Here is a 27,524-nt window from a genome sequence, read left to right as displayed (position 1 = left end):
AAGCTAACCTTCCCCCGATTCAAGAGTGTATATTTCAAAAGACTTCTAAGGCTTCATTTGGAAGCAGCATGCCTAAAAATATTCAATTCTACTACTAATTAATTTCCAATTCTAAACTTGGATTCAGAAAGGATACTTTTTTTTCAGCTAGTACATTATCAGCAATAAGTCATTTTACTGTAAAGTGTGTGCAGGCTACATCCACATCTCAAAAATAGAAGTCTTATTTGATCAACACAGGATACAAGTGAAAACAATCAACTAAAGTTTCACAAAAAAAAAAACCCAAAAACCAGTCACTTTCCTTAAGGATTAACAGGTAACGCGTGCATCTTGTTCAGCTACATTTAAGGACACAGAAACCCAAGAATAAAAAGACTCAGCTGAAGGCACAGGGGTTTTTTTTCCAATTACTTGAAATTCAACTTTACTGCATTTTTAATAGCAAGGAACTTGCTAATAGTCATCCAAGTACATACATTCTGGTTTTTGACATTCTCACACCTTACAAGTCTCACTAATAAATCTGATCTTGACAAAACCAGTTTTAAGAAGAGCATCTAATAAGCATGTGTTAAGCAATTAAGAAAAGGAAGTAATTCCAAGTAAAAACCATCAAGATAACTGACTTCAAGAGAAAAGGTTTATTCAACTATTGCCATATCAGAACAATAAAGCAGCCCTTACATGTAGCCACTCATCAAAAAGGACATTACAAAACATTAACATAATGTAATAGATCAATTTTCTTTCAGGCATTTTCAAAGGACATATCAGACCCACAGAATCTTCTGCTCTGGTGTGCAAGAAAAAAGCTGGAAGGGAAGAAAGCAAGCAGCCAAACTTTTCTTCCTATCTGACAACGTACCTCTGCTGTTCAGAGCTTCTTGACAATCAAGGTGACGCAAGCAGTATTTAAGAGCTAAGTTATTACCATTTCTGTAGTATTTGAGCCAGTAACTACCAATCGTAGACAGTGAGTTCCTATTGCACACATTTTCAGAAAGGGAAAGGAAAGAAAGAAGACAGGCCCAACTCTGCCCTCAAACGCTCAGAAAGAATTTTCTGTACACAGACCGCATGGCCCTTCCACAAGACAGGTGGTGGAACTGCTGAGCAAGTACAGAGCCCTTATTTACTGTGAAGCAAAATAAGCCTTCAAGCGTCCCTTACTTGATCTTAGCAGGTCAAATTCTCTGTCCAGCAACTCCTCCTCTGTCAACTTGGAAAAATTGTCCTCTCCAAATGGGTTCCAGCCTGACATATCAGGTGGGTTATTGATGCTCTGCTTTGGGTAACTGGCAATTGCTTCAGCATCAGGAATACCTGACCTGTAAAGTCAGTTCATGGAAACAAATCAAAAGAAACATTACCAGGCTGTTTAGCACAATGAATATCTGACATGCTTCATTATGCCGAAATACTACATACAAGCAACACACATGCATTAACAGCTTATCCCAAACGCATCTGAAAGCTAATTTAAGGGATCACTTGAAATACGTGGTTTGTTCGCATCATTTCCGTATGCAATCCTTGTACTTTTCTTTTTCAATTTGTTAATTGTAGCCAAAGCACAGAATCCTTCATCAAGGTGACACGCAAGGGCAAAAAGCTTTATTTCACCTGTGGTCATTTCTATATTGCCATAGGAGACTGCCTTGTTTTTCTCCAAAAAAAAAAAAGCCTGCTAAATATGTTTGAAGTTTTCATAGGTTCTCCTTATTTACAAATTATTTTTTCTTGGCAGACACATTAAGTGTCTTTGAATCCTACATCCATCCAACTGATACAATTAACTTAACTTAACTAGTTGACATCACAGCTTCTGCTTGTATTAGTGTTATCTACGCAGATAAGGAAAGCTTTGACCAAATGCGTTTTTCCTTTCATGCACCTTATGGCATATTACGCCTACCACTTCTCTGTCTGAAGCGGACTAGAAAAAGCAGCTATCAGCACGTTACTGCATGCTAACAGGTTCTCTCTCTATGCCTAGCCAGGCTCTGCAGGCCACTCCTGCAGCCCAGCTCCACATGGAACCATCTCTTCAGGACAAGAGAAAGGGGAAGGGGGCTCCTTCCTGTCAGCTCGGGTGCCGCCATCCCACAAGACTACCGGCTCTTTCTACTGAGAGAAGGACAACATGCCATACGATGCAATGCACTTACTATGTCAAGGAAAAAGAAACTCATCACCCCTTCCTTTAATACAATAAGTCATATTTTTTGTTTACAAGATCAACCTTATGCATCGCAAACCACTGCTAACCTGCAGTCATTGACTTTAAGCTCAACAGCAGGATCCAAAATCTTCAGCCAAACACACAGAGGAGAAACTGGAAATACACATATTTACTTCCAGACTGGAATGATTCCTTTCAGAAATTGTTTGTGACAGGAGTACTCTGGCAATAGACCTGACTGAAGTACAGCTAGTAAGTCTCAGATATGGGCACAGAAGTGCAGGACAACACTCTCTGCTAGGGATTAGACTACCTAATTGGCAAGATGAAGCCAAACTGGTCACAGTGATAGATGATATTCTATCAATCCAGCCTACAGCAGGAAATTGTTTTGCCTTTTACTCTTTCAACACACTGTAACCTTGAAGTGACTAAGAATGACAGCAGCACCTGAAACATTTAAGTCACACTTAACTGAAAGGCTGTGTCAAGACTGCCTGCACCGAAGACTGCAGCATTCCCCCAAGTGCAAAGGACTTCTTTTTGAATATAGTATAGTAGGAACCTATATAAATATACAACCTAGTTCATAACATTAGTGAAAGTGGACAAATCTGTGCTTTTTTTATTTTTAAATCAGAAAATCAAGGGTTTTTTATTCCACACGCTGTTTTTCCGAAGAATTCATGGGAAAGTCATTATTTATTATACTTTACTAAGCAAGGTAAGTCCACAGGCCCCTGCAAAGGGACCATATCTGTGATGAGCTGTACTCCATCATGTAACATACTTAAGTCAGACGACTGATCAATAGACACAACTGTTAGAAGCCCTAGCAAATAAATGCCAACTATAAAGCCTCTCTTAAAAGAGCATTTGAGGTGACTTTCATACACCTTTAACCTCATTCAGCATAGGCTACTGACCATCCTAAGCAAAGTGGTTAGCAGTCAGTTTCTGGAATAAGTCCATGAACAAGAAGTGGAAGACAGGTTCTTTAAGAACTTGTACCAGGCTCATCTGTTAACAAGTGTCCCACCCTCCTCCCAAAATATCCTTGACCACTAAACAGCAACCATCCAACTGCTTTAAGTAATACCTTACTATTGAAGCAAGTAATGTCTGAGGAAAGGGTTCAGCAGCGCTCATCGCAATTAGGAATGTAAGCAATAAGTAACCCTTAGGTATATCTGTGTCAGAATACTTGCCTGCTTGCAGGGTAGAGAGAATCTGCCACTGTTCCAGCATGCACTGGAAGTGACCCAGAGTAGGAAATTAGGGCTGGTGAGAAGTCTTGTGGAGAAATGATACATTCAGGAGACTGCGCCTGTTGCGACTGCTGTTGCTGCTGAGCAAGCATCTGCTGCTGTAGGAGAGCCTGCTGATATTGCTGCACCTAAGTAAGACAATGATCACGTCACTAAAGTTCACATAGGTCAGCCTGAATCTCTTCCATTAAGTAACAACACCGGCCTTGCAGCCAAATGCACTAACCACCACCACGCTCCAGAAAAGACTTGGTAGCTTCAGCAGAAGCAAGAAGGCAGACCTGTCCATTACGCAGGCGAGAAGAAACTGTCCTAACAGGTCAGCGATACCGTATTTCTCTTCCAACATATTACCACTTAGCTTTTTGTAATTATTGCAGCCTAAGTATATGCTACTGCAGCACTAAGAAGTTACTTTTCATCATACCCTATTCTTAAATATTAATAATCGAAAGAGAATTTCTCCTGACTTTTGAAAAACAGATAACGTCAGTTAGCTTTCTTGTTTTTAAAGTAGGAATTTGATGCCACCATGTCTTCTATCACTTTGTAGCATAGCATACATTTGTTGCTGTGGTCATTACTGGAAACCTTAAGCACCAATTATGTTTGAAATTAGTACATACCTACTTAATGTAGTTTACGATATATCCCATCCGATTAATACAGCAGTGCAACTCCAGATAAGCTTTTGCAACCAAGTTTGGGTTAAATTTTTTTCCCCCCCAACTGAATATCATTTTAGATCCTGAACTTCACACTATTTACCACATCCACAGCTCGTTACAACTGCTCACAAACTTCTCTTACTGCATCTTCACAACAGACTTAGAAACACAGCACGTATTTTAAGATTGTACTATCTACATTCCATTCTTGACATACCATAGCAGGATACTGAGATTGAGAAGGTTGCTGCTGGTACACAGACTGCATCAACAGCTGCTGTTGGACCATCTGCTGGTGCATTGCTTGTTGATACTGTAGTTGAAAAGGAGAAAATAGCTTTAGGAAGTCACAATCCCCCCTTTAGGAATATCCACGTATTTTGAAGAAGCATCAATTAAAATATCACTTTTGTGACTGAACAGCATTTTTCAGTTAAGACATCACATAACCAAGAATCAGCTTGCAATTCAGTCAGTGCATTTTAATGACTGTGTTTGGCAGCTTTTCCTTCCCCCCCCCCAATTAGTACCAGCCTGTTTAACAGAAAATTAGACTGTATCTTCAGCACTGCCTTTCCTAAGGCACACCAATCAACACCCCAACTTCTGCAATTTTCTCCAGTGCTGAGCCCCTTTGGAATATAATTCAGCTGTGCTTTAAAGAATAACATGTCTCAACGTGGGAAAAATAGAGGAATAACAGTAGGTGTCTCCAACAGGATCTGAAAGTTCTTGTCTGACCTAGCCACTCTTCTGTTATGTTTACAGTTATTTATGCTACGCAACTTAAGCAATTATACTTGACACTATGGAAGCTGGACAGTGTTAGAATACATAGTATCCATGAAAAATCTGGGTGGACACGACTACAAAAAGGAAGCTCTCCACTGACCAAGAAAAACTTCAGAAAGCAAAAACTGCAAAAATCCTACTCAGATGGTATATATACATCCATCTACTGCAAGCATAGCATCGTCACCTAGATAACTCCTAACATTTATCTCAAGCATGTTTACATATACACAAAACCTTTATTGGGGCCACACGGCGATGATTCAAAGCAAGCTGGGATTCAGGGTCAAACTGCAAAAACAAGACAAGCAACTCGCTAGGATAAGCATTACAGAGCCTATGAAGAGACAAATCAAAATTAAAAAGAAGGGGCAGGAGCCATGATCCCTTTCTCTCTCCTAGCAGGAAAAAGCCAGGCCACAACAGCAGAAATGTTTAACTAGCACATGATTCAAAGTGTTATTAACAAGCATAACGTGTCTTTTAGAAATTTGTCTAACACATTTGACTCGTACCTGCTGAATGTAAGCATCCTGAATCGTAGGTTGCTGCTGCTGGTGATGTAAACGGTGTAGCTGCTGTAGTCTCCAGTCCCCCTGCTGCAGCTGCTGGAGAACTCTGTTCTGTTGCGGGGGGTGCTGGTTGGTCCCTTGGGACTGTAAGATTTCTTGTCCATTCCCTGGTCGCGTGGTTCCTGTGATATTCAGACAACACTGTTGACATACCCATCTCTAAAGTTTAGCTAGAAAGCTCCCTGGCAATTAACCTCTTTATTTAACACTTCAGGGTGAAACAATTTATAAACTTCCCTTCCCAGTTTGACAACTAGTACAGCTGGTAGATAGTAAGTTCAGTTCTCCGAAAATACTTCTAGGCCTGTCAATGCAGGATTTCTACTTACAAGATGCAGGAAGCTTCGTTTGGTCTTACAACAGAGGAAGCTGGGTTCAAGACTTCTGCTCTACTAACATAAAAGTTGTAACTTCTAGTAGCTCAAACCCTACCCCTCAAAGCATACAGTTTTGTATGCATACAACACATAGAATTTTTAAGGGAACTATTGGCTCACTTGTCAAATTCCCTTAAACAGAACACCTGATTAATTTTGCCTTTCAATTGTTTTTACAGCCTTTTAAGTAAACAGTTACTAACATAAACCAATCTCTCTTGCACACTATTTATTTCTGAAGGGCCCAGACATGATCTGTTTCATTGTCGTAACAGGAAAAGCTTTCCAAGTTGGATGTTATTTGGATCCTGTCTAGTGAATGTTGTTTACACCTGGGACACAAACGTTCTCAGTGGCCTTTTGATTGGAGGCTTTCCCAATATGACCCCTGAAGCTACTCTTCCTGTACTGTAAGACACATAACATCACAAAGTGCAACTAGGAAAGTAGTCAAGATATAAACGAAAACTATTTAAATGAATACTTATCAGACCCATAACTCTCTTTGAATGAGATAAAGAAAAACTCACAAAGGATTTATTTAAAACCCATTTCACACGATTGAGCCTCCCTCGATTACTCCTCTGTTGCCCCCCATTGGTCAATCATTGGCAAAGGGAAGTTTTTACATGATTCCAGCCTACAAATAATACCAACGTATTGTTGCTATCTCATGACTTACCGAGGCACAGGGAAAATATTTTTGCTACTACAATGAAAGCAGCTTGTTACAGAAGAGCTCAGTACTTTTCGTGAATTATTTGAAAGTCAAAACCGAGCATTAACTTCTCTCACAGTCTGCAGTGGGGAAGTTAGTTCAAAATCAGTACTAAGCACAAAGAAAAAAAATACCTTCACTTCTCAACAACTTGCATTTGGTTTTTGTGGCACCTGGTCAAACTTATTACTTGCACATTTAGAGTCTTTCAGAAAAGATGAAAGTTTGGGTTTTGGCATATAAAAAAGCAGATAAATTTGAGTTTTAAATGTTATCCCTACTAGAGCAAGAATGAAAAGAAATATAAAATTCATTCTTCATTTATTTTGGTCCATCCTTAGACTTTGTTAAGTTACCTTTTTGCCCACGATTACCAAATGCACCAGGAACTTGCACTTTAACTGGAGTTGCTGAGCTCTGGATCGTCAGCACACTAGAAGTAGCAGTGCTTGAATTGGCCTTTGGTCTTTGTCGCGGTGCAATTGATGTTTCTGTTGGTCCAACAGTATCTGTTATTCTGAAATGGCAAGTTTTCCCATAGAAGAGACTTGATAAAAAAAAGACTGTTTCTTCTTCAAATTAGACACAGTATATCTCTTAATAGCTCAATTATGTCTTAACCATGTGCTGCTCTACTTCTGAATTGGATTTTAATACCTTGAAATTTGCTTCCTAAAATTCCACTCGCCATCCATCGGAGCCATAGGATATATGACTGCTGCAGAACACCGTTAAGAAGGAGCTACGCAACAGCCTTATTCCCAAAGAGACCGTGACACTAGATGAAATTTCTCTGTGTAAGTTGTCCTCAGTACACAGTAATAAGTGAAAGTTATTACTGACTACAGCACCTGAGTCAGCAACCCTATGACTAGAGATATGATTACTGTTCATACATACAGGAAATAAGATTAAGAAAAATCTTAACTGTTAAGTCAACTCATTTCTACTTTCTGTTAGAGGTTTAGCCTCTAGCAGTTATAACACCCATAAACTGCTCAAAATATTTGCGTGTTCCCTGAAGTACTTCAGAGCTGTATAATAGTCTGCCAGGCTAATAAAGATGTTCAAAACCGAAGTACTTTTGAGCCTTAATCCCATTACTGCGTTATAGTATATGCGTTTTTTTTCAAACTGTCCAACTGCTTAAAAACACTAAGTCACCATCTGAGCTCCAGTACTTAACAGCTCACATTAGCTCCTACCGTATTATATCAAGACACCATCTGCGATAACCTGCTGTAACTTAGAGCCGTCAGGAAAACATTCTTTAGGAAGAACTATGAATGTTTGTATTGTTGTCTAGCAGATTTAGTTGGAGTTGAAAACATTATTCCATAGATACTCTATGCCTGCCCTCTGCTGCACGTTACCAACTGGCAGCAGAGCCAGCAAAACCAACCACAGTCAGACCGTATTACCTTAAAATGGCACAGACACATCTCCACAGCTCAAACAGGGCTTACATCAGCCCATTCATTTGCTTCTCATTCACAATAGCCTAATGAAGTCAGAGTTGAAATACAGCCGATAATTATAGCTGAATATAAAAGTACCTAAGTCACACACGTTGGTAGATTCCATACACAAACAACTTGCATTAACAAGGAATAAAAGTGTGAATGATACTTCCAGCTTTAGCATTAAGCATACACCATATACCCTGGCAGAAGTATAAAGCATGAATAGGAATTCCTGACGTTTTGTTTTTCTTAACAAGTACAAAAAAAAAGGAATGTTTTGGTATCAAAACAGGAATTTTTGAAATAACAAAATCCACTTACCTTCAGTCAGATTTGATTTGCACATTTAAATAAAACTCCTAAAAACAGTTAGCCTGTACCATATTATCCTCACCTGCCACTAAAATCTTTTATTTCGAAATTCACTCATGGCACTAGGACAAAATAAAGCACATCAGAAAGACTGCTAGCACCTACTTATTCCACCACGTAATGGCCTCTCAGTTTCTCTCCATGGATACTCAATACAATGAAAAAAGCAAGGGAGTGGAATCCATAGAGAGACTTGAAGCTCTTAGAATTGCAGTTTATCTATTCTAATGACCCCTGCTACTAAGATAATTTTTCATTTATTAACAAGCATATGAAAACAGGTTTCCGACAAATATGTAGCTTAACAATATTAGCAAAAAAAAAGTAAAGCCACATCCACTGCTCACCTTGCTTTTATTTGGCTTTTTCTAGCAGCAGCCTCACTAGCTGTCATGGGTTCAGGAAGAGTTGAAGGGACAGGAGAATTCTTGGGAAAAATAAATTTGAATAAATTAAGAAAACAAAATCCTGAAAGAAAAAAATCATTACATATTGAAGAGGAATACTTGGGTTCAAGTTTTTCATGTTACAAGGCTTCATGCAGAACTCACTCACACAGCTGTAGATGAGAAGTGTTTTAGTTTAACAGCATCTCTACTTTCTCTTACCTGTTGCAAAAGTAAAACAAAAACATTACTGGTCTGACTGTTTTGTCAGCTACTACACTTCATTTACACACTACTAACTATCAACAAAGTAAAATATTTTCTCCAAATGTTTTCTTGTAACTGCACAGAACAGAGACTTATTTTAGCCTCAAGTTTAAGAACTAAAACAAAACCTAACCTTCGGATGAAACAGTCATTTTTTAGCCCACTCAGCTCTTCCACTGCAACACAAATTCCAGAAAACCATGCAGCATCTAAGCTTCCATGGTGCTTTAACTTATCCCCATCTCAATCTAATTCCTGAATGAATTACATTTCACCTAAACCACATTTAACCAAAGAAAATGGCAATTTTGGGGGGAGGGAGGAGGAAGATAATCTCTAATTATGCATGCACTACCTCCTTACATAAATAACACAAAGCTAAATCTGGTCACAAATAGTAGAGACAGTTAATTATCAAATACCACTTCTGAAGACTACCATCAGTACTGGCATTAGTCGAGAGTCTAGGAAAGACACAGACAGGCCAACTTCCAACTTTCCCTTGAAAAAATAAGCTGCTGTCGAAGGCAGTATGCTGCACTCAGCCAGCCTCTCTTCTAACCTATAATGGTCATTGTTATATTCTCACAAAACTTTGAGCGGGAGGGTCAGGGGTATCCATGTGCACATTTTTGTGCCGCTTCTCTTTTAAGGCAGCCGTGGGTGCTAGAGGGGCAAGCACTACCAGAGGAAATCAATGGCAACAGAAACCAGGGCATAGACTGCTGCTCTTACTGCTGTTTTAGCACTCCAGTGGAAAAAACACACACACGAAACAGCTTCACTTTGTAAGAATACTCCAGGCACTTTTACTTTTCTATGTCTGTCACAAGGCAAAGGGCCAAGTAAGCAGGCAATTCCTATCAGCAGGGGAAAAAAAAAAATCCAAGAAACAGACATATTCTCAAGTCACCTGTGTGAGGGGATACTACTTCTCCAATGAGTAACATAGTAAATTCCCAAATTATGTTATGTCAAGATATGCTCATATTTCAGGATAAAGTATTCGAGGGAAAGTACGGTTATTGCACCTCCTATTCACACGCTGCAACAGCACAATGCAAATCCATTCAAACCACTTGAAAATTAGCCTGTACCTATAAACGCTAAGTACTTCAAGGTTTTCTGATTTTTTTTTTAACCTGAGTTTCCAAAAAGCAACACTCACATTTACTGAGCACCTTCTTCTACAAGGATCAACGATAAAAAAATTCAAAGGGATCTCAGTAAGTTCGCTCGTCCGCCTCTGAAGGCACAGTTTACTATAACTGACATTTGTTCCAAAATGAATTTTGAGATGGATTTTTCCTGATGCCTACCTTGACAATCGCTTTACAACAGTGAATATTATTGATGTGCCCTCAAATTCCATTGCACAGTAATTAAATCTGTGAATGATATGACCTTTGAGAGAAAGTTCAGACTTTCAAAGTTCAACCTCATGAAAAATAAGGGTAGGAATGCAAGCTAACCAAGGCACTATTCTGTTTGCCTTCCAATTCACTGTAGTCCTTCCAATGGATTAACATAATTGCTAAGGATGATTATGAAAAAGGGTTTATCCAGAACAAACATAAGCATTCTTGACACTACAGTTACAACATTAAACCTTCTATTGTCAACAAGATTAAATTCTATAGTATATTTCCTATTAATTGTATTAGACACAAGAGATTAGTAATGGTTAAAAACATAGAAAAGATGGAGGCAAACTTTTTAGCAGGGCCTGTTGCGACAGGACAAGGGGGAATGGCTTTAAACTAAAGGGGTGTAGATTTAGACTAGATATAAGGAAGACATTTTTTACGCCGAGGGTGGTGAAACACTGGCACAGGTTGCCCAGAGAGGTGGTGGATGCCTCATCCCTGGAAGCGTTCAAGGTCAGGTTGGACGGGGCTCTGAGCAACCTGATCTAGTGGAAGATGTCCCTGCCCGCAGCAGGGGGGTTGGACTAGATGACCTTTAGAGGTCCCTTCCAACCCAAACTATTCTGTGATTCTGGAAGTCAGGTATTGGTCCGATATCAATATAATTGATGAAGCTATGCCCTCAAAATGAAAAAATAATTAGTTTAGAGAGCTAATATTGCATGTACGCAATAGCAGCTTGAAGTGTACTCCGCCGTACGTTTGAAATTTAGGAAGAAGGTTTATGAAGAAATTCAAATAATCTTTCTCAGCTGATTTGACAGACTTTTGTCAATGCGGCCTACAAAACACACTAAAAATACGGAAAAAATTAAATACTACTTACATTCATATTAGACACTGGACAATCCTTTTTGGCAAGTTTAAAGGCAAAGTAAGATACTTGAAAGATATCAGGTCTCTGTTCTTGATCTGGTTCAAGCATATATCCTGCAAAAATTGATAAGACCAAATTATCGCTGTTGGATATCAAAAAGCCTGTTGACACAGCACGCTACCAGCAAGAAGAAATTCAGAAGCTCCGCCCAATGAACTTATCCCAGAAAGAGTAGTTTTTATTGTTATGTTGGATTTTGGGGTTTTTTTTTAAATACTTTTTGTCAAGCCAAGTATTTTCTAGGGTCAAATACAATTGGAGAAGATGTATGCTGTTTGATATGTTGACACTCGGTTGTGTAAAGGGTAGCTAAACTGAAGTAGTAATTGATAACTTCACAGGGAAGCCACATAAAACCAACTCATTGTACTAGAATTTTCTAGGGTTAATACAAAAGTCAACATAGCTAACAGAAGATTCACAGATATATTTAACTGCATCAGGCTAAGGTTCTACTTTAGTCTTGCAGGTTTAGTTGGCTATGCACGCTTTTGTATATTAAAAAAATGTATATAGTTCCATGGATAAAAGGACTGTTTCCTGACAAGACAGAATTTCTGATGTCCCTCTCAAACATGAGTTTCCCAAATCAGAAGGTTTGGTGTTTAGCAAGCAAATAAGAGTTACTTGATATTGTTTACAATATGATACAGAGTACATAGTCACAAAACCTTGCCTAAATGACCACAGAACCCAAACAAACACTGAAAGATCTTTTCTAAACAAGCTAAGCCTCTAAAAGTATTTTCAGCTACAAAGAAATGAACCACCTAAGAAAATTTAAGTTCTCAGTTTTGATGAGAAAATTGAGCTACATTTCCAGAAGTGTTCAGTCGTACAGCCAACCTTAGATAAGATTTTGTAAGAAGTCTTGAAGTAGGGGGGTTTTTTAATTAATATAATTTTAGACAGACCTTACAATTTTACTCAAAGCCATTATTTCACAGCCAATATAGTTCACCGCAACTTCTATTTTTACTGGGTTTTACAAAATAAAGCATATTTAACCTTGCAGTGACAGCACCATTAAGTGCAAACAGAACACTTATCATAAAGTGACTCCTGCCACTTGATTCTGACATATTAGATTTATGAGGTGGAGAATGTTCAGCTCGGTGCTTCGCACCCCCCGCCTTGTACAAGAGCTGAGATGAAGCCAGAAGTCCCTGAAATACCTTTTATGACCAACTGCAGCTTTTTTTGGCTTCCATTCAAATGTAAAGAAGGGAAGTTTACATTATGAGATTCTTCCCCACCCACATATATTCCATGCCAGTAATGCTCATCTTGGCACAGCAGTTCACTGAATCTTAATAAATCAGCATTCATACTTACAAAGAGACAGGATTAAAACCTGTACTCTTCTAAAAGTAGCACTTTGACAAAGAGAAAAGTATTTAATAACTCTAAAATTAATCTCATTTTGTCAGTTATTAAATATTTGCAGAAGGCAAATGCTAACCATGGTAACTGCTATTTCTCAATTACAAATGTGTGCTCAAAAAAGTGGTTTGGATTTGGTATTTCCTACTATATAAAAGGAATAACTATGTGGTCAACACATTCATAACTTAGAAATAAATTATAAGAGCTCCTGTTCAAACTTCCTGAATTTTTCATATTCTGTCAGTCACACTCTTTCAAGGTAACCTGCTCCAAGTTGAAAACAGAGACAACTGGAAACACTCATTATTACTGTAAATATTAGATCCTGTATCTCTGTACCTGGATAACAGATTAATCACTAGCCTCAGAGCTTGCTGTTATCCAAAGTTTTCCTTCATACCCTTTGTGCTTTCAAACTTCTGCCAGAGTTGGTGTCTGACACTTTGGGTTACACAAACTTTATCAGATTTTTTTCTGTTATAAACCATGAAACGACTATAAAATTCTTGCCAGTGCAATTCATCGCAGTACATTTATATTTCTACACTAAACCTTCACTTCAAGTTCTTCTAAGCTCAACTGTCCAACTTGGATAGAAAATACTATTAGTGGTCTGACATTCCACAGAGAATACACACTTAAGAGCAAAAAGGAACTATGAATAAATTAAGAGCTACTCTTTTCATTCCCCTTATCCCTTTGTGGCTTATGGCCACCTAAGGAAATAAAAAAAATTATCCATGCCTCCCAAATAAACCAGAAAGTTCTTGTAAGTTCAACAAAGCTCTTCTGAGTTGAGAGGTACACTTTCATCTGGCAGGTCTTTGCACTGTTTTATTCTGTTTCCATTCTGAAGTTACCGACTCATCCGTTACGTGCCCAGAATACAGTAGGTGATTTTAATATGTCAGCTGTCCAGGAGAACGAGTTGTTGGTACTTCATTCACCTGGCTCACTTTTAGCACCATTTCAAAGAAGTTTCCTCTAGGTTTCTGGAATTCCTCTCTAGGCCAGCATCTCGGTTCTGTATCCTGTGGCACAGTCCTCCACTGAGCAAATGGATAAGTAAGCCTCCTTTCAAGGGCAAGTGCAGGAGTTGCAAGACACATACTAGCCAGGAGCAACTGCCACTGTTCACTCAAGAACCCAGCTGGTCTGCACCACCCATCGAAGTCTCTCACCTACATTAGCAGCATCTTCTCTGTTTTAATTGATTTACGAGGCAAAAGAATCCAGATACTTACTTATCAAACAGTGTATATTATGAGAGTATCGGGAATTGTCCGGAATGGTAAAGCTTCCATCGCAAATAGCAACTTGACTTTCTCCGAAGGGAAGCGTAAAGAAACAAAGTTTATACAGCAAGCAGCCAAGTGCCTGTAAAAAACAAATACAGGCACCGTAAAGGGATGAGAGTAAGCCTTTTACACCATAAAGCAGCACCAACAAGAAACAAATTGCATCCTAGCTACAGCTGATGCTTACACTGTTATGTAAAAGCTGCATTATGAAACACACTGTTGATGTGACAAGGTGATACATAAAGCAGCTCTAAAAAGGCTCTTTCCCACTGACTCCTATGTTAGACAACGAACTACCAAAATTAGAGCATACCCCAAGAGCTCGTTCACATTGCCATATCACACTGACTCCTATGTTAGACAACGAACTACCAAAATTAGAGCATACCCCAAGAGCTCGTTCACATTGCCATATCACCCAGAGATACTACTAGCGTTTCCGCTGAATTTAGCGCATCACCTAATAAAGCCACCTCTCCTTATCATGCTGCCAACAGGTTTCCGCGAGGAATCACTGCTGACTATCAAGCAGCAACCTGAGCCAAGAAAAACGAAAAAAATTCTAAATCATGTCCCCCTTAACTCAAAATGATCACACATGGCATTCATTTTCTTTACAGAAGACATAAATACCAAAGATACCTCTTACTATACTCTGCATTATACAGCTGCATGATATATTTCACTTTCAAAGAATTACTTGTTCAGTTAGTCAGTGCTGCTTTTAACTTCCCTCCCACACCTATTAATTAGTTCCATATTTCGTAGTACCCGATTTTTCACTTACCCAGATATCTGCCTTTGTAGTAATTGGTTTTCCTCCATAAAGATTGATCATTTCGGGAGCTCTGTATGATAGTGTTGTATACCTAGCAGTATATAATTTAAAGAGGACGTAGATGAAAAGTGTGCCTCAGAACTAAAAGCGTGTTTTCCTCAATCTGCCAGGCACACACCGTTCACACCCAAGTTTCAAATATGTGCCTGGAATTGTCCTATGCAATGCAAGACATTTATTGCATTTGCAGCATCACAGATAATATTTGGAGTGACAACATAAAATTATCATATACAAGAGTAGATATTACGTCAGCCAAAATTTTATTTTGATGCTATTTCCCCACCACATGTACTTTTGCAAGAGTCTCTTTGCTTAAATACTGCAATAACCAGTCATTTGAAATGTGTAATGTAAGAGTCCTACGAGAGTATTCCCTATCACAGATTGAAACATACGGAATGCAGACTTCAAGAAACTAACATCTCAAAATAATTACTAAACTGGTAGTCAAAGTATTTTTCAGAGCTGGAAAAAAAACTGTATCCCTTTATAACTTGAGAACAAGTAGCCTGTATTTATTCCTCTGCAGTAGTTAGCCTGAAGGGGCAAAACCAAACTAATACATGTTTTCAAGAGCGCGCCTGTAGTAAAAGTTACAATATTTTTCTGATCACTCTCAGGAGAATGAACATGGACCTTACTCTATAAATAAGACCCTACCTAAATCCATTCCAATGCTTATTTACATCAGTTCTTTTTTCTCTCATACCGTTAGCTGTATTATAAAAGCACAAATTTAAAATACCAAACTCCTAAAATGGGCAGTAGCCAGACATGTATTTTTGAACAATTTAATTTCAAAACAGCATGCTTTTCTCCAAGTTTTATTCTTAAGAGTCTCAGTTTTGCAGAAACAAACTGAATAAATGGCAGAAATGTGTTACCAAATAGTTCCACTGTTTGACTATATGTCAGCATTAGTTCAAATTCAACAATTAATTTCAATTCATATTAAGATAGGTGCACACTGCACAATAATACATGGAGTTACCTAGCACCACAGCCATCGCTTATGATAGGCCACTTAAAAGTGTACTTACTTTTTAATTTCTTCTTCAACCACATTAACACCATCTTTTTGAGGATTAAGATATTTGTTAGTGGCACTGCCGAAATCACAGAGAACGTAGTTCCCTCTATCGTTTAACAATATATTCTCCACCTTGAAAGGAAATAACACACAGAAACATTAGATGAAAATAACAGCATTAATTTCAAAGTTAACTGTTACTACGCGTTCTAACACACAAAGAGGAAAGTTTTCAGAGAAATCAACTGATAGACTTGGCATTAGCAATAAATGATATCTTATGGTTTAGTCCCTCTGTTTACAGCTCCACCAACATCAAGTGCTTCTGTAACTGTAAGTCAGCCTCAGTGAAATACCTCCTATATTCTCAATCGTTTTCAGGTAGATCATTGATTTTAACCTAGATGTTCCTTTTTATTAAGTTCGTACCTTTAGATCCCGGTGAACTATAGGTGTTTTGCACTGATGCAACCGGGCAACAGCTTCACAGGTATCACAAAATATTCTCATTACTTCTGACTCAGTAAAGCCTGTCTGCAGACGCTGATTCATCTGATTCACAACTTGCCCAGCTAAAGAAACGACAAGGTTTGGTTTTGGTTTTTAGTAATTACTATCATGTACAGAAGTAAAGACTTATTGATATGCAAAAAGTCCACAAAAAAAAAAGCAAGAAAGGTTTCCACAGTCACTGTATTCAAGTAAAACAAACCTGGTTTTCCAAATGCGCACTTGTATTGTCCTAGACAGAAAAATTTCTGTCTCCAATAAAAAAAAAGAGTCCCTATGACTGAAACCCGTTTGGGATGAATTGTCGCAAACACAAAAAAGCATCCATCACACAAAGATGTTACCTCAAAAGTGTCTCTTGCATTTAGATCCACAGCCAAAACCCTGTCAGCCAACTGAGTTCAATTTAATTCATATTCTAGATACCCTCTCTCTTTGTCTTTCTGGGAGACAAATAAAAAAAAAGCGCCCTGAACCCATTCTTCTAGAAAGATGTCACTTAACTTCTTCATAGGTTTCCTAAGATCGGGAATCAGTATTTCCCTGTTTCTTGAAGTAATTTTACCAGATAATACTAGGCTCTTCCTACCGCAAGGCTCACTTAACACCAACAGATGAAGCAAGACTCGGTATCTGCAAGGCCTTGGGGAGCGTTCCATCAAAACAAGGATGCTTTGAAAAACAAGAGCCTAACACTGTCAAGTCATCTGACAGTTGACATCCACATGGCTATTTATCATTATAATTAAGGAAGGAGTGCTACCAATAGGGAGTCAGAAGTGAGCTCCCACAAGGGTACAGAAATTCACCCATACAAGCAGGGTAGAGGGCCGAAAAAGCAGCCATTAGTTTTGAAGTTATCTCCTTATTCCTTTACCCAAAATGTACATCAAGACTGTCTTTGGCTTCTTATGGTACAGACTGCACAAGCTGTCATGTTTGCTGCTTCTACTGCAAATAACACCGATGTAAATCTCAACTTAAAGTGTTCTTCGAGCATTACGGACAATGGGGTGGGTTTTCTTTCTAATCTAGAAATATTTACTTCGTACTTGTAGCACTTGTTCTAATATCATCAGCTATTTGGGTTAGGCACCATCTCGTATTATGAGGTCAGTGCCTAGTTACCCTAAATTTTAGATCAACTTCAGAAGTTAAACTCAATGGCAAGTTTATTCCAATGCATATGTGAGGTGGGGAAAAAATAATCTAGGAACTACCTGTTTTTACATATTGTTTGAAACAAAATTACATTATGAAGTGGGACTATTATTCTTTTTGGCTAGCATTATCAACACTAACTCTGCTATGCTCATTTAAAACAAGTCACCTGTCAGGTAAGAGTAAAGCATCTTTAAGGTTTTCATCTAAAACCAAAATAACAGAGGGAGAACAGCAGTGAAAAGCTTGCCAATCTCTCCTATCTAACCATGTTCTAGCTAAATGCTGATTAGCACAAACAGCAGAAGAAAACAATTTCACTTCCTACATATACAAATAATTTCCCTGTTTCTAATCATACTTAATTACAAAGCCATGTGAAACTGACTTCTACATTTTCTCAGTGCCTCAACAGCAACAACACAAATGGAAAAGCAAAAAGAACTAATTGGATTCCAGCTGTGAGATATATCTGTCAACCTTTTATATTAAGGGAACAATGCTAAGTAAAAATCCCAGGTGATCAATACAAACATTTTCCCTGCATTTGCTCTGAAAACCTAAGAGTTGTCTCTTACCTCGACAGTACTCCATGAGAATGAGTACCTCCCAAACATTATCACTTACAGAGTTAACAGCGCAATCCAAATAGCTCACAATGTTCTTGTGCCCAGATAACTCTTTCTGGAAAAGAAAGTGTACATAACACTTCAGCACAGAAAAATTTAAACAAATAAAAGATAGTACAAATTTTCAGAAAATCTTTTATGACTTCAAGTTAAGGTAGCCCCTGTCCCACAGGGACCCCCTTGAGAAAGTACAACAAAAACAGAACATAAGCTCATCGCTGCCAGCTGTGTCAGAGTGACTGCTACATATCAAACAGAATGCAATTACTACTCGGAAAAGTACATTCACATGCTACTCGCTGGACAGTGCGGACACATCCAAACTGTAGCATTCTAAAACAGCGTTGTGAAGTAGTAATAGCTAGAGCCTTGATATGTAGGAGATATGGAAGAATCAAGCTAGTCCTGCCCATCCTAAGCTGTGCTGGTTTTGGCTGGGAGAGAGCTGAATTTCTTCCTAGCAGCTAGTATGGGGCTGTGTTTTGGATTGGTGCTGGAAACAGCGTTGATAACACAGGGATGTTTTCGTCACTGCTGAGCAGCGCTCACACAGCCTCAAGGCCTTTTCTGCCTCTCCCACCACCCCACCAGCGAGCGGGCTGGGGGGGCGCAAGAAGCTGGGAGGGGACACGGCCGGGACAGCTGACCCCAGCTGACCCAAGGGATATCCCGCACCATATGACGCCACGCTCAGCACATAAAGGCGGGGGAAGAAGGAGGAAGGGGGGCACGTTCGGAGTGACGGCGTTTGTCTTCCCCAGTAACCGTTACGCATGACGGAGCCCCGCTTTCCTGGAGATGGCTGAACACCTGCCTGCCCATGGGAAGGAGTGAATGAATTCCTTGTTTTGCTTCGCTTGCGTGCGTGGCTTTTGCTTTGCCTGTTAAACTGTCTGTACCTCAACCCACGAGTTTTCTCACTTTACTCTTCCGATTCTCTCCCCCATCCCACCAGGGCAGGGGGGGAGCGAGCGAGCAGCTGTGTGGGGCTTAGTTGCCACCTGGGGTTAAACCATGACATAAGCTAAATTCAAAAACAGTCTCTCAAAGTTATTAAAAAAGGTAGCTGGAAAAAAAACACAACTCTTGTAGTCTGAACTATTACAAAGTTACTACACACAAGCAACTGAAGGTGTCCCCAAGGAGAAAAAAACAAACAACTTCAAAGAGCCATTTTGCATGTGGAATTAAGCAATGCTTATTTCACATCTGACTATATAGTGTTGTCATCTGTACTACAGAGTTGCTGCCTATAAGGTAACTTAAGGTTAACATACAAGTACCTCGTATCAGATAATTAAACAGGTGCTGCTACGATTAGAACACGTGTAAGCTAGAAGTGTATGGAGATAGAGATAAATAGTATTCATACTATCTGCTAGAAGGCAATATAACAGATTTTCTCTTGCCCAGTCAGCAACTAATTTTTCCTTAATTTTTTTTTTCCTGTCAAATAATCATAAACCCAAGTGTGCCTGACTAAACCTCCTAGTTTCTTCTTATTTGCTAGTCATCTGCTGAAAAACAATAGAAACTGATGACAGGGGAGTTCAGCTACACTCATATCACTGGACTGGACTGCAACTTCGAGAACATGCTTACGCCTACTCAAGATGACAATACTCGGGGAAGCCACCAGCAGCATCATTCACAGCTAACACAGCTATGGCACACAAAGGCCTTCAGAATTTAAGTTACCATTGCAGAACTGGAAGAATTTACTTCCAATTGGTACTGACCAAATTGACTTCAGTATCAAATACATTTTTTTATAATTGCTTTAGAAGTTAATCACGCACCAACCCTAAACTCAGCGTTAGTTTCTGAAACTAATGGTGCAACATCAGGACCGCAAGGTCAAAAGAAAAGGTGTCTAGAAGCGATTGTCATTGAAGAAGCATTTGGTGTACATATGTTACAAATTAACACATTATCCACTTACAAATAATGGGCTTCTTACCATAATTGTAATTTCTCTCTTGCATATGTTGAGATCCAGCACATTATTAACATACATTCGTTTCAGTGCACAACGTATCCCACCATGGGTACGTACCAGAAACACAGTTGAGAAGCCACCTGGAAAAAACAATTACAAGCAAATGAAGCTACTTGAGGTTTTGGTACTCCTCTAGCCAACATTATTATACGCTAAGAAATGAATGAAATAGTCTGTATCAGTCATTGAGTGCGGAGTAACAAACACTTAAGAAGTTTAAGATCTGCTACCTCAATCCATTTCACACAGGTGAAGTATTCTTGACAAAAACATAAGGATCTTACTATTTTGTTACAACATTTAACAAAAATATTTGAAAAGCATTTTCACATTCAAGAAACTTATAAAGCCTAGTGCGAACTCTATGTATTCAGGTATCAACCTTGAAGTACTATCAGAGTCATCCAGAAACCTGAACGATCTGAAGGTATTCTCCAGATCTTCACAATTTCTAAATCCCCAATACTTGGTAAAGGTTAATGTTACTTCCCTAAAACTAGATTTTAAAACATAAAAATTGAAATACTAAGAAAAGAAAAGGTCTTGAGAGATGCTGAATAAGTTATGCAACTTTCCAGCATAGCCTAAAGACAGGTAGAACCTCCCTGCAATCACAGACAGTGCAAGCAATCAACTCTAAAGTAGTGGTTTTATTTAAAACCATACTAAATAGGCAGTTAAGAATTAAACGTTTTCCCACAACTAGTCCAATCAGGAGCATTCTTAGTCCAACAGCAGCATGAACTGCAAGCCATATACTCAAGCTCACCTCCCAGCTTCCCAGTATGAGGTTTTTCTTTTTCCTCTTCACTGGTAGAGAAGAATCATGCAGACAGGAATTATACTCAGAAGCAAAGTAAGACAGCCTACACAGAAACTACTTCCAAACGCTCAGGCAAACCAACGGGAAAAACAATGCTCGCCTGTTTTATCTGTCTTCTGTCAGGTTTAACTACTGCTCAAGGCCTCAAGCAGATCACATTAACATCACCTCAAGGTTCACATGCACAGCTTTCCCACATTTTTAGGAAATCTGCCTCATAGAAGAGCTCATGTCAATCCACGCTCTCCTTTATTGAATGCTGTCTGATGGTAAGCTGACTATTACCGTGGGAACTTTCAATTAGTGCAAAAACTATGGTACACAATCAGGACAGAAATACATAAATTAAAATGATTAACTACTCTGATAATCAGGCAGCCAATTGAAACGCGCACGTTTAATGTTTCCTGATATAATCTGCAAGCAGCGTTTATTAAGTATAATGCACCTCATTTGATACAAGTCTCATGGGCTTAAGCAAACGTGCACATAACTTAAAATTGAAGTTAAGTTTTATTAGGAAATTCTCTCGAGGATTAAATATCTATTATTTTTTAACTTAACTGCTCATTTAGCCAAATGAGATGCTATGCTGTCGAAAGAGAATTACTGCCAATGTTAATACAACTGCTTAAGTTCTGCAAAATTATTATACTTAACCAAGTTTACATAGGGCCTTCCCAAAACATTAACAGGACACCTTCTCTGAAGTTACTCAAGTTGTAATACCAAACTCCATCTGGGGCTAAAATGATCCTATAGGCCTCCCCTAATACCAGCCTGGGGAATTATGTTAAAAGCGATGTGCAGGCCTTTGTTACTGGAAGATTTTTTTGTACTATCCTCTCAATAAAAAGAGGCTTCTTTTTTCAGCACCAATACTTGACCAAAACTATTGTGCTTTACCTGAGTATTGCTTTAAAGTCAAACAATTACAAGACAAAAACCACTTCTTATCTTTTTATCCAGTTTTATAGCCTTAAAATTATCTATGACTAGCAGGAAGACAAGAACAAAATGCCAGATTTCAAGTTTCCCTGACAATTGCTTTTATGTAACCAGAGCAGTCATGACTGGGTAAAAACAATCAGTAGAAAGCACTGAAAAACCCTAAATACTCAGACAACTGCTGTTATTGCCATTAGGTGGCATTATTAACTAATACTTGAACCCTGAAAGAGCCGTAAAAGCAGACCTATTCCCCATTTTGCCAAGGAGTAAATATGTGACCTTGAATGGTCTTCCATTAGTATATATCACCACTATAAAAGTCCTTTCATCAAAGGGCCAAGTGGCATAACTCTGAAAAAAACTTCAATATGTATATTAATATTTACAGGAAAATTAATAGCCACCAATGTTCTGGGAATCTTTACCCAGCAAAACCTTGAACCATTAAACTTTAAACCTTTTAAGTCATTTCTGATGTTAAACTTCTCACTGAATGCACCAAAGCAAGCAATAATCAGCGCTTTAAACATTCGTGAAAACTCCTATTAAACATTGCTATCCGGCGGGGAAGGAGGTGGGTACATACATGGCCTTGTCCTATACAGAAACACAACCAGAAATAACGAATAGTTCCTTTGCCCAGAGACTCAAGATTGTAGACTCAGCAGAACTACACTTCCAATGTTCATCAGCATAGGAGCTGGCATTTCACCTACATTTTCAGAAACTGAAAAAAATTTTCTATTATCTCGTATCAGTGAAGACAGAAAATACACTCAGTTTTCCATAACACAACGCATCCAAGAAAGCTTAAAACAAAACCGTCATAAGCTATGGCACATAAAAAGATAACAAGGAAGTTCCAGATGCTAAGCCACTATCTTCTCTACACGCTTCCGTTCTTTAGCACCCATCGTGACAATTCTGGTTCCCCTCTTAAATTCCTAATATAGTCAAATCACAACTCCCCTACAGCATCCCATAAGTACCTCCCCATCTTCCCATGGTCAAGAAGTGCCACAACATGCCGCAGTTGGGCCCAAGACAAGTATGCAGGCACTAATTGACTAGCACATATTCTTCACCTACTGGGCAACTAGCAATAGCTTTGCTAACTTTGAGGCCTTTCCATCAAAACGCAACATAACTTTGGGTGCTCTTATTTATGAGAGCACCAAAATTTACAGTACCTTTGTTTCAAAATTGACAGAATGGGCACAGTGACCAAATGTAATAACTTAGCAAATTGCAGATGTGCTCAGGCTGTCAACAGGCTTAGTAATACAGTTATACGAACCTCACCTCCCTTAGCCATTTCAGTATTTCAGTGTAGCAAACCCTTCAGCTTACTTGTCAGTAAATGATTTTAGAGACCATCTAAAAACTGCCACTCACATATTCAAGACAACAGTACATAAGGCTACCAGGCATAGGCAGAGAGCATAATGCCACAACCCCATTTTTTCTCCTTTGTTCCACATCCTCAAGAACCAACTCAAACATAAATTCAGAGGCCACAGAAAAAGCAACTAAGGAAACCACAGGGGAAGTAACACAGTCAGCACTCAAGACCTCAGTATGGGACTGACTGCAGTTCTGAAGAGACTCGTATGCAAAACAAGAAAAGTATCATTTTGCATGATGACAACAGCACTGCACTTATCCAACCTGCATTGGCCCCATTAACTTTTAAGAACGTTCCACAGCCTGCTGTTAAGCGTGAAGCAATGAGGCACCGCATCTGCGGGCCTCACAGCCAAGACTCATCTCTGTTACTCTGTCCTTGCCTCAAAGAGCTAACAAGATGCTATTTTCCCCTCAAAATACACACGTCCTTTTCATTGTGTGCTGTACCATTAGAATCAAATTATCTCTATCCCCTTTCCCAGATTTAAGACTTTGTACTGCTTTTGGCTGGGAGAGAGCTGAATTTCTTCCTAGCAGCTAGTATGAGGCTGTGTTTTGGATTGGTGCTGGAAACAGCGTTGATAACACAGGGATGTTTTCGTCACTGCTGAGCAGCGCTCACACAGCCTCAAGGCCTTTTCTGCCTCTCCCACCACCCCACCAGCGAGCGGGCTGGGGGGGCGCAAGAAGCTGGGAGGGGACACGGCCGGGACAGCTGACCCCAGCTGACCCAAGGGATATCCCGCACCATATGACGCCACGCTCAGCATATAAAGCTGGGGGAAGAGGAGGAAGGGGGGCACGTTCGGAGTGACGGTGTTTGTCTTCCCCAGTAACCGTTACGCGTGACGGAGCCCCGCTTTCCTGGAGATGGCTGAACACCTGCCTGCCCATGGGAAGGAGGGAATGAATTCCTTGTTTTGCTTCGCTTGCGTGCGTGGCTTTTGCTTTGCCTGTTAAACTGTCTTTATCTCAACCCACGAGTTTTCTCACTTCTGCCCTTCTGATTCTCTCCCCCATCCCACTGGGGCAGGGGGGGAGCGAGCGAGCAGCTGTGTGGGGCTTAGTTGGAGCCTGGGGTTAAACCACAAAAGACTTGTAGGAGCTGAATCTCTTACAGTGTTTTAGCTCCATCGAACTCATCGAAGACTTGAATACCTAAGTTAAACAGGACAGTCATATTGCACAAGTCACTTCTCCTTGAAATACTTATTGAAAAGCCTTTCTATAGCATCTACAGTTATTTAAGTCAGTAGATACTTAGCAGAATTAAAACCCTGAAGCTTTGACTGATAAACTCATTACAAAGCTCAACAAGTTGAAATTCACACCTCTTTCTTACCCTGAACGGTCATTTCTTTCATCTTAACCATGCACTTTTGGGATCTCATTAACAAGCTAACTAGCAATGTTTTGGGGTTTTGTGGATTTTTTTAAATGAAATTCTACATCAGCCACATTTTCTAGTCTGTTTTCTTCCTATGCATATTTAAATCAACCTTGAAAAATTTCATGGGCCTCAAGGTTCTGTTTATGCTTTACCATGTTACATTCCTGAAACTCGAACCAGGAAACGGTGTAGCTGTCAGAATTCAAAATACCCTATTTGCTTACTCAGGTAGAACAAAATAAGGCTGCAGAATCATCCAGTACCTTTACCATCTTTCAGACTGCTGACAACCACTTTGTGAAGACAGACGAGAAGAATATCAACAAAGATATTCCGAACAACGTTATGCATATTTTAGATACACAGACAATAAGATTTTTTTAATATACCATTAAAACACAGTGAAGCACCAAATGTTGTTCCTCCAACTGGTGAGCTACTCGACTATATACTCAAGTCTCAGACAAACAGCACAGAACTTCATGAGCAGACGGATTTTATCTGTATAGTAATACGCAATAACCACTATCCACACCTGTAAATGCTGAACCAGGAACAGTAGCTACTACAGTCACTCTCACAAAGCCAGCAAGGTATAAAAGCTTCTCTACAAATGCATTAAAACCTGGCTGTTATGGAGAGGTGGCCGAGTGTTAACATCCATTTCCATTTAGACACATAAATAATCAAAAATTAAGTTTTTATGAAGCTAATTGTTATATAAAAGGGTACTTTCAGATACAGTATTTAGATCCAGTTTTCCTGTACATTTCAGAACCCTGAAATGAATGAATAAATAAATGTGGGAAGCAACAGATCCTAGATGTTCTTATGTACCTACACAATCTGGACAGATATTTACTAACTTTCTCAACAACTAAATATAATCTTGAGTTAAAGAAAGGACAGTTTTTGAAAAAACTAACCCTTAGAGCTGTGAGCCCTAAGAGGGGCTGTAAGGCCAACATGACTGCCTCCATTACGGCACAGTTCCAGAACTGGCTTTACAGTCATTATGTGAAGTTGTTCTTAATAAAGCCGAATAACCTAAAGGACAGTTTATTTCTAATTTGAAATCAGTTTTCAAGTTTGGCTCTCAGCTTCATATGACCTTGGCCAGCAAGATGGCCTTGTGTCCCTCTCTCCGCAAAGCTGGATAAACAAGTTGAAGTGCAAATTATTTTCCAGTGACCCACCTACCCACACATACGCTGCTAACCCTTTTTCCCCCCACCTTTGCAACAGGATTGCTATCCATCCACATGCTAATATTCTTTAAAGTACCAGATCTGGCTTTTTTGCATTTCACATAATCTAACATACAACAACAATTTATGTGTATTCATCTGTGTTCTGAATTAACTTCTGCCTTTAGCAATGCTTTCACTGCTATCTTACCCTGCCTCACTTGTTGCCTGTATCACTTCGTACACATCTGCTCTCTGTTAATTCTAGGGCCAGAAGTCATCCAGATGTCTCGAGTATCTTCCAAAACCAGACTGACCTGCGGCCAGACACCCCCTCCTTCAGAAGCTACATACCTCCTGAAATTGCATAGTCTTCTGAGCACTATAGTTTGCAAGCCCAATGTACAAGCGTGAGCCATTTTATGGACTACAAATCCACTCAAAATACAGAAGACGACCAGTCCCTCTCAAAGTAGTAGCATGAATGCCCTGCAGATAGGCTCCAAGCAATACGAAGAAATAAAAACCTTCTTGCAAGTCCATAATGAAGGACAGCAGTAAAGCCTCATTAAATGTTTCAGGCACATGCTCTTTGCCGGAAAACAAAACAACTCTGACCTCTACAGCTTTATGAGGTGCCAAGACACCAAAGAAGCCAGCGTCCAAAAGAACAGGACGCTTAAGAAAAAAATTAGGAAAGAAGTAGTCCTTCTCCACAAGAAAAGCATGACCTCATGAAAAAACAGCTCTTAATACCCACATGCACTTCCGTATACAGCACTGGGAAAGGCCCTTTTTCAGTAAGTGTTAAGCACCACATCAATGTGCTATTTTACCAGGAATTTTGAGTAAACTCCTTTCTGCCACAGTTGCACATAAACCCATGTCAAGAGCTACTTCTTGCAGCTCTGTTTTGATCACATCTTCACATAGTATATAACTAACACAGCACATTCTTGGAGCTCCGAGAGTACTTCTGTGATCCTGGTACACTGCTATCGTGCCACACAGGCCCCTCTTAACATCCTGCTGCTCAATGTCTTCTCTCGTGGTGTACTGCTACAATGCCCATAACGCCGTATGTTCATTGTCATCCTATCAGGATAATTACAGGGCACTTCTTCAAATTATCTGAAACTCCCTCCTTCCCGTAACGAAGCAAGTCCTTCCTCCACAGAGGCACTGTCTTCTCTTAGTCAGTACAGATGTGGTATTGCAGGCACATTTATGGGAGCGATAGAGTAAAAGCATACGCAAGAAACACTTGAGTTTTGCATAGAGAACACTATTTAGTTCTTCAAGCTAACAAAATTTCTATCTGTGACAGCAAAACCTTAAAAATGCAAACTACTCAAACATTTGCAAATTTTTAATCAGACTCAAAACACCGCATGATTGTTGAGAAGCTACATATTAACAGGAACTTAAGGTATCAGTTTCCCAGCAATACAACAAGAATTCCTGCAACAACTGGTACATACCTCATGTTGCATGCTAGACTTCCAAAGCGTAGGTTGAAGGTCATCCAGTTTTCATC

General features: G+C 39.3%; 1 protein-coding gene across 2 annotated transcripts in view; it reads right to left on the bottom strand.

Annotated features, from left to right (window-relative positions):
- BMP2K (BMP2 inducible kinase) overlaps positions 1-27,524 on the bottom strand; it is a 66,868-nt gene that overhangs the window by 22,320 nt on the left and 17,024 nt on the right. Inside the window, exons 1-14 of one of the 2 annotated variants that reach the window (XM_076337496.1) lie at positions 27,469-27,490; positions 20,191-20,309; positions 18,180-18,285; positions 16,360-16,502; positions 15,941-16,062; positions 14,847-14,928; positions 14,003-14,135; positions 11,322-11,425; positions 8,763-8,842; positions 6,937-7,097; positions 5,429-5,607; positions 4,339-4,434; positions 3,394-3,581; positions 1,174-1,331 (exon numbers count right to left, since the gene is read on the bottom strand). In XM_076337496.1, coding sequence (XP_076193611.1) covers positions 1,174-1,331; positions 3,394-3,581; positions 4,339-4,434; positions 5,429-5,607; positions 6,937-7,097; positions 8,763-8,842; positions 11,322-11,425; positions 14,003-14,135; positions 14,847-14,928; positions 15,941-16,062; positions 16,360-16,502; positions 18,180-18,285; positions 20,191-20,247 — 1,609 coding nt within the window. In that variant the 5' untranslated portion in view covers positions 20,248-20,309; positions 27,469-27,490. Of the gene's footprint in view, positions 1-1,173; positions 1,332-3,393; positions 3,582-4,338; positions 4,435-5,428; positions 5,608-6,936; positions 7,098-8,762; positions 8,843-11,321; positions 11,426-14,002; positions 14,136-14,846; positions 14,929-15,940; positions 16,063-16,359; positions 16,503-18,179; positions 18,286-20,190; positions 20,310-27,468; positions 27,491-27,524 lie in introns of those variants that run through there. The other variant, XM_076337495.1, reaches the window with a different exon arrangement.

Source organism: Aptenodytes patagonicus, chromosome 4 (assembly GCF_965638725.1).
Source record: "Aptenodytes patagonicus chromosome 4, bAptPat1.pri.cur, whole genome shotgun sequence".
NCBI classification, from domain to species: domain Eukaryota; kingdom Metazoa; phylum Chordata; class Aves; order Sphenisciformes; family Spheniscidae; genus Aptenodytes; species Aptenodytes patagonicus.
Note: the sequence above shows the minus strand (reverse complement) of the source record. Positions and strands in the feature narration are given on the sequence as shown.